This window comes from Rhinoderma darwinii, chromosome 6 (genome assembly GCF_050947455.1).
Source record: "Rhinoderma darwinii isolate aRhiDar2 chromosome 6, aRhiDar2.hap1, whole genome shotgun sequence".
In the NCBI taxonomy this organism is placed as follows: Eukaryota; Metazoa; Chordata; class Amphibia; order Anura; family Rhinodermatidae; genus Rhinoderma; species Rhinoderma darwinii.
Genome location: NC_134692.1, coordinates 44,949,121 through 44,957,140, shown reverse-complemented (window position 1 = coordinate 44,957,140; position 8,020 = coordinate 44,949,121). Strand labels below are relative to the sequence as shown.

Genomic DNA, 8,020 nt, shown 5'->3' with positions numbered 1-8,020 from the left:
TGTGTGGCAGCCAGGGGAGGGGAGCACTATACTGTGTCGGGGCCACTATGCGGACATTATACTGTGCAGGGTTTCTACAGGGAGCATAATACTGTGTGGGCACAATTGCAGGACAAAATACTGTGTCCTTGAAGGGTTTATAATATGTTATATTATTAAATATTATTATACTGTGTGGGGGCACTATATAGGGCATTATACTGTGGGGGGCATTATACTTTTATATGGGGCATTTTTTTATGAATGGGTGGGGCGCCGGAGGATAATTTTGCACGGGGTGCCATCTATCCTAAGGCCAGCCCTGTTCAGTTTTCTATCGCTCCGGTAAAGGATCTGCGGGAGGAAGTGACATCACAGAGTGATCTCGCGAGATCACACTGTGCTGTTAATCAAGCTGGGCTGGAATGAAGAGAAGTGTATGACGCTGATTGGTCATCATACACTTTTCTATACAACGTCCACTTGGTGAATAGGAAAAAAACACCCAGTTGGGCATTTAGAAAGAATTTGCATAAATAGAAAAATGTTCATAACTTGGTCAATAATAAACGTTTTGTTTTTTTATCTACATCAAAGCGCCTATTAGATTAGTTAGCAGATAGGGATGTTATAAACCGGTGACAGAGCCTCTTTAAGCTCTAAACTCTAGTCCTTATATTCTAATCGTTGAAAGCTAAAGTCATGTTGTATTACATTTCCCCTTGGCAGTGAAAAGGCAACCAGTCTTACTTTCTTTGTAAAAATATTGTTTCTATTCATTTCATAGATACACACATTAAAACTAGAAAAAGCCGAAGCACAGATCATCATGTTAATCCAACAGTTCAAGAAGATGCCATTTTCTTTACTATATCAAAAGCAAATGATCCCAGTCTCCAATGAAATCGTGAAAGTAGTTTTATCCTATGTGAAAGCAAAAGTAAGTATAATGAGAAGGTACTGTATGCTATTGAATTACTTATTACAATTCTAAAGAGTATTGCTTAAAGGGGAACTGTCTGCACTACTGACGTCTGTGTTCGTAAATGCTTGCATTCCCCATAAAATAACAATTCTAAAGCATTTATTTTATTAGAATTCTGCATCGTGATTGAATTAACAAGTGGAAGATACCATTCTCCTTGTTAACAGGTGTAACGGCCACGTTTGCGGACCGCTGCCTCCCATTACCTGCTTAGGGCCGCGACCGCAGACATCTCTTTTACTGCCGACTTCTCCTTCCCTGGAGACAACAGCACATGCATCCGCTCTGCCCTGCAGTGACCACTAGGGTGCGCGCTCATTCCTGGCCTTTAAGGTCCAGCAGCGCGTACATGTAAATAATGAATTAATTATTCCCAGATCACCCCGGACTATAAAAAGGACCCTGCCCTTTCACTCCTTGTGTTGTTGTGTATTTCCATGTTAGTCTTAGCAAATGGTCCCTTAGTCGTATCCAGTTCCCAGTGTTGCCGTGCCCTGCTACCTGTATTCCGTGCTATATTTGTTCCTGAACCTTATCTAATGTTGGAGTCATGTTGTGCATGCTGTCATGCCTGCATTCATACACAACATATGGTGTCATCTGCCTTGCCTGATATCATCCGCCATGTGTGGCATCATCTACCTTCAAGTGCCATCTGTGCCTAAGCCTCTGCTACAGTCTGGACTATTTCAGGTACTCTTGTGCTAGGACTTTGTATAGACTGTTGTTTGGCCAGCTGCTACTCCGCTAAGGCGGTGCGGCCTAGTGGGTCCACATACCCACATATCGTGACAATAGGGTGTAAGTCCCTATCACATTTGACACTGTCAGCACTGATTGGACAGTCTCAACACCCCTGGGGCACACCCCTTTTACAAGGAGAAAGGTAACATTTAGTTATTAATTCCTAATTGTACTCAGCAGCACCCATGGGTTGTGTGTTCAAACCCAAAATAAATAACAGAACCTACTAAAACGCAGAAACAATTAGTTAATTCCCAAGCCCCTCCCTTAGACAATAAAGGCTCCAGTTTACTGTCCCTTAGGTGTGTGAATTTTTTATGTTCTATCCCCCTTTAGGACAGGTAGGTCAGTGAGATTCTCTTCCGACCAGCTAAGCAGCAACCGTGATAGTAGATTGTAATGGTATTTTTTCTTATCTTAGGTTACTTTCTATCTCTTTCAGAGCCAGCTGGGGGAGACCAGCCGGCGCCGGATCAGTATCACGATCCCGGCAGGGGGTGCCTGCCAGTCAAACTGAACGCCACTATTAACAAAATACCTTTATCAGTTCACCAGGGGTGTCTGGTGTTTTCCCTGTAGGAGCGATATTCTGTGTCTCACTGCCCATTTCCCCACGTATTGTTTGTACACACGCTGGGGATATTCAAAGATGACGCCTGCAGCACTTCCTGTTCAGAGGCAAGCCCCGCCCCAGGTCAGGATCTGCCGGCCTTGTTTAACCCCTTAGTAACCACCCCTTTTTAGGCCTTAATGACCAAGCTATTTTTTACATTTTCCCATCGTCTCATTCAAAGAGCTATAACTTTTTTATTTTTGCATTGACATAGCTGTATAAGGTCTTGTTTTTTGCGGGCAAAGTTGTATTTTATAATAGCACCATTATTGGATACATATAATTTATTGATTAACTTTTATTAACTTTTTTTGGGGGGAATAGAAAAAAAACAGCAATTTCGCCATACTTTTTGCGTCCTAAATTTACACTGTTTACCGTGTGATATTAATAACACAATAACTATATTCAGCGTGTTGTTATGATTGTAACGATACCAAATTTATATAGATTTTGTATCTTTTACAAAAGGGGGTTAAACGGTGAGATCAATAATGATATCGATCTCACCCGTTAGAGCAGGGCTGCTCCCTGCCCTTAGCTACCGAAACATTGCAAAACATTGCAATTCTGCTGCCTTGTAATTTTGTCCCCTGTCTATAGTTTAAAAATGTAATTGATTTAAATCAGCTTTACGCTGTATTGTTTTTATTTTATTTATTTGTTTTCTCACATGAACGTTATTCCTCAGTGCCATTATCACTGTGGATACCATGTTTGCAGGGCGCGCGGACACTTCATAACACTTCATAACATGAATGAAAATAAAATAGTGCTCGCATTGAGACGTTTTCTAAGAAACAACGGGATGGGTATTGAGGAGCCTTAGGATGCCTTGAACACAGGCGCAATGAACTTACCGTTAATGCGCATGCGCAATGAAATTGCTTTCAATACGCATGCGCAAAATATTGTAGGTTGCTGCGCATGCATCGGCACAAGGGGAAGACGTCATTCAGAAGAGAAGAAGCAAGAAGACCAGAAGAGGAGCTCGTCTGGAGGTCAGGATTGAAAAAGACTGAATGAGATGTGGGCGGAAGAAAAAAGTTTAGACCGTGGCAGAGTCACATGACACTAGACTGAATTAGAAAACATCTGTAACTTTGAGATTGTAAGTATATTTAAAAAATACAACCCCTTTAAGTTTGCTGACTACTTCCCTAGATGTCCAGTTCATCTCAGGAGTTACCTAGGAGGAATAAGCCTGTTGAGAGAAAGAGACCAGACATATAGAGTGCAAGTCTGTCAACAGCCCTTGCCAGATGAGTATATGCAGGATGTCTACTACACTGCTTTGGAGGAGTCACCTCTAGCTTGTGAAGCAAAGTCTTTTTTTTTGCATGGTTTAAAGGTCACTTAGCGGAAACCTTTAGCGAAGTGGCGAAATCTAGTGGTCAATCCACTAAATCAGTCCCAAACCTGCAGAGTCCCCTATGTCATAGGGGGAAAAATAGAATCCTGTTAGAGTCTTCAATGGCGACCTCTAGCAATTATGACTCAGATGATAATGATTATTTTCTTGTTAGGAAAAAACAAGTATCTAAACTGACTAAAGCCGTTAAATCTACCATTGCAGTTAATGATGCAGAACTTCCGATACCAGGTAGGAAATGTCTATTTTATTTTCCAAAGAAGAAGCGTAAAATGTTGCCCTCCCATCCTATTCTGGAAACTATGGCTACTAAGGAGTAGGTGATTCCCGACAAGAAACCTGATTTTGGGAATAGGTTCAAGGCCATCTACATTCTTGATGAAAATGACTGACTGTGTTGCCTGGGATTCTCTTGCAAAAATTGACTTGGCTGTAGCTAAGTTGTCCAAAGGTGTAGTGTTTCCTGCTGGAGATTCTTCTCTCCTAAAAAAAACCTTTAGACCAGGGGTCTTAAACTCGGCCGGTTAAGTGGGCCACATATAGAAAAAATGGGAAGTTGACGGGCCACATTACTTTCAAATTTGATACAATACAAAATTGTCGTTAATCAATTAGTTATTTGAACTACTATAATAATACTACATTACCATAACAATACTAGTTTTACAGTTTAAGTGTCGCTAAATACAGTCCAGCAGCTCAGTTGGCAGCGTTTGGCAGACACACAAATATCAAAATTAGGCAGCCCCTTTTTAGATAGTGCCACAGAGCCTTCTATAGATAATGCCACAGTGCACTCTGTAGATAATTCCACAGTGCCCTCTGTAGATGCTCCCACAGTGCCCTCTGTAGATGCTGCCACAGTGCCCTCTGTAGATGCTGCCACAGTGCCCTCTGTAGATGCTACCACAGTGCCCTCTGTAGATGCTGCCACAGTGCCCTCTGTAGATACTGCCACAGTGTCCTCTGTACATGCTGCCACAGTGCTCTCTGTAGATGTTGCCACAGTGTCCTCTGTAGATGCTGCCACTGTGCCCTCTGTAGATGCTGTCACAGTGCCCTCTGTAGATAATGCCACAGTGCCCTCTGTAGATAATGCCACACACACCCCTTGTAGATAGAGCCACAGACACCCCCAGTAGATAGCTCCATTGGGGCTCCCTCTAGGAGTGGAATCTCCAGCCAGAGCGTTGCCTATGCTTTGGCCAGTGATTCCTCTGCTGGAGGAGCACCTGATGTCACTGTTTATACACAGTAACATGAGGGGATCCTCCTGGACCGGAATGTGATGTCAGGGGCAACCCCAGAGCCGATGTCCCAGAGCGGAGCACTAGTATAGGCTCTACTCCGGAACTCTGGGGAAGCAATTTACATCAGTGTCCATAGCTGGACAGCGATGTCAGGGGATTCCAGAGTCCCGAAGCAGAGCCTATGCTAGAGCTCTGGCCGAGACTCCGCTCTGGGGAAGACCCTGACAAAACTGTCCATATATGGACAGCGATGTCAGGGAATTCCACAGAGTCCCGGAGCAGAACCTATACTAGCATTCTGCCCGGGACTCAGGCTCTGGGGAAGCCCCAGACATCGCGTGTGGCTTGCGGAATGGCTTGCGGCGCTATGTCACATTTGCAAAGCCCCTGCGAGACCAAATCTGTGGAAACCACACAAAAGTGACCTTATTTGGGACACTACACCCTTGAAGGAATTTATCGAGGGCTATAGTTAGCATTTTGACCCCACTGTTTTTTTTGCTGAATTTAGCGGAATTATGCTGTGAAATTTAAAATAATTTTTTTTTCCGATAAAACATGGATATGTTATCTTTTTACAAGGAAAAAGGGAGAAAAAGCACCCAAACAATTTAAAAGCAATTTCTCCCGATTACAGCAATACCCACATGTGGTAATAAACAGTGGAAGAAGCACCATTTGGCTTTCGGAGCTCAAGTTTTGCTGAAATGGTTTTCGGGAGCCATGTCGCATTTGCAAAACCCCTGAGGGACCAAAACAGTGGAAACCTTCAAAAGTGACCTCATTTGGGAAACTAAAGCCCTCAAGGAATTTATTAAAGGGTATAGTGGGCATTTAGATCCCACAGGTTTTTTTGTGGAATTTAGTGGAATTAGGCCGTGAAAATGAATATCAACATTTTTTCCACTAAAATGTTGGCATTTTTCATTTCTACAAGGGTTAAAGGAGAAAAAGCACCCCAACATTTGTAAAGAAATCTCTCCTTAGTACGGCAATACCCCATATATGGTCATAAATTGCTGTTTGAATACACAGCAGGGCTCAGAAAGGTAGGAGCACTACTTGGCATGCAGATTTTGCTGGAGTGGTTATTGGTGGCCATGTCGCATTTACAAAACCCTTGCCGGACCAAATCAGTGGAAACCCCCAATAAGTGACACCATTTAGGAAACTATACCCCTTTGAGAATTTATAAAGGGGTTTAGTGAGCATTTTGACCCCACAGACTTTTTGCTGTATTAGTGAAATTATGCTGTGAAATTGAAAATTTTATTTTTTCTGATAAAACGTGGACATTTTACATTTTTACAAGGAATAAAGGAGAAAAAGCACCCCAACATTTGAAAGACATTTTCCTTTGATTACGTCAATACCCCATATGGGGTTATAAACTGCGGTTTGGACACTTGGCAGGGCTAAGAAAGGCAGGAGCGCTATTTGGCATGCAGATTTTGCTGGCATGGTTTTTGGGCGCCATGTTACATTTGCAAAACCCTGAGATACCAGAGTATAGTGGAAGCCCCGAAGAAGTGACGCCATTTTGGAAAATACACCCCTCAAGGCATTTATCATTTGCCTGGACATATGACAGGGCTCAGAAGTGAAGAGCATTAGAAATTTTTCCATCGGAAATTAATGTGCAGCAGATGGTGCAAAGTGAAAATTGCAATTTTCCACCAATATGCAATTTTAGTGCACAATATGTTGTGCCCAGTTTGTGCCACCGAAGACAAATACCTCATAAAATGTTAAACGGGTTATAATACTCCCCATACTGTTACTGAATAATCCCGCCACACCATAACCACATAGTGACTGAATAATACCCCCATACAGTTACTGAATAATACCCCCATACTGTTACTGAATAATACCTCCACACCATAACCACATAGTGACTGAATAATACCCCCATACTGTTACTGAATAATACCTCCACACCATAACCACATAGTGACTGAATAATACCTCCACACCATAACCACATAGTGACTGAATAATACCCCCATACTTTTACTGAATAATCCCACCACACCATAACCACATAGTGACTGAATAATACCCCCGTACTGTTACTGAATAATACCTCTACACCATAACCACATAGTCACTGAATAATATCCTCAAAACGTTACTGAATAATACCGCCACACCATAACCACATAGTGACTGAATAATACCCCCGTACTGTTACTGAATAATACCTCCACACCATAACCACATAGTGACTGAATAATACCTCCACACCATAACCACATAGTGACTGAATAATACCCCCATACTGTTACTGAATAACACCGCCACACCATAACCACATAGTGACTGAATAATACCCCCATACTGTTACTGAATAATCCCGCCACACCATAACCACATAGTGACTGAATAACACCCCCATACTGTTACTGAATAATCCCGCCACACCATAACCACATAGTGACTGAATAATACCTCCACACCATAACCACATAGTGACTGAATAATACCCCCGTACTGTTACTGAATAATACCTCCACACCATAACTACATAGTGACTGAATAATACCCCCATACTGTTACTAAATAATACCTCCACACCATATCTACATAGTGACTGAATAATACCTCCACACCATAACCACATAGTAAATGAATAATACCCCCATACTGATACTGAATAATACCGCCACACAATAACCATATAGTGACTGAATATTACTCCCATACTGTTACTGAATAATATCACCACATCATAACCATATAGTGACTGAATAATACCCCCGTACTGTTACTGAATAATACCACCACATCATAACCACATAGTGACTGAATAATACCCCCATACTGTTACTGAATAATATCACCACACCATAACCACATAGTGACTGAATAATACCATCATACTGTTACTGAATAATACTGCCACACCATAACCACATAGTGACTGAATAATACCCCCATACTGTTACTGAATAATACCCCCACACCATAACCACATAGTGACTGAATAATACCCCCATACTGTTACTGAATAATACCACCATACCATAACTACATAGTGACTGAATAATACCCACATACTGTTACTGAATAATCCC

General features: G+C 42.0%; 1 protein-coding gene across 1 annotated transcript in view; it reads left to right on the top strand.

Moving 5' to 3' along the window:
• Window positions 1–808: 808 nt before the first annotated feature.
• LOC142656292 (uncharacterized) overlaps window positions 809–8,020 on the top strand; it is a 52,696-nt gene continuing 45,484 nt past the window's right edge. Inside the window, exon 1 of the mRNA XM_075831188.1 lies at window positions 809–919. Coding sequence (XP_075687303.1) covers window positions 809–919 — 111 coding nt within the window. The remainder of the gene's footprint in view (window positions 920–8,020) is intronic.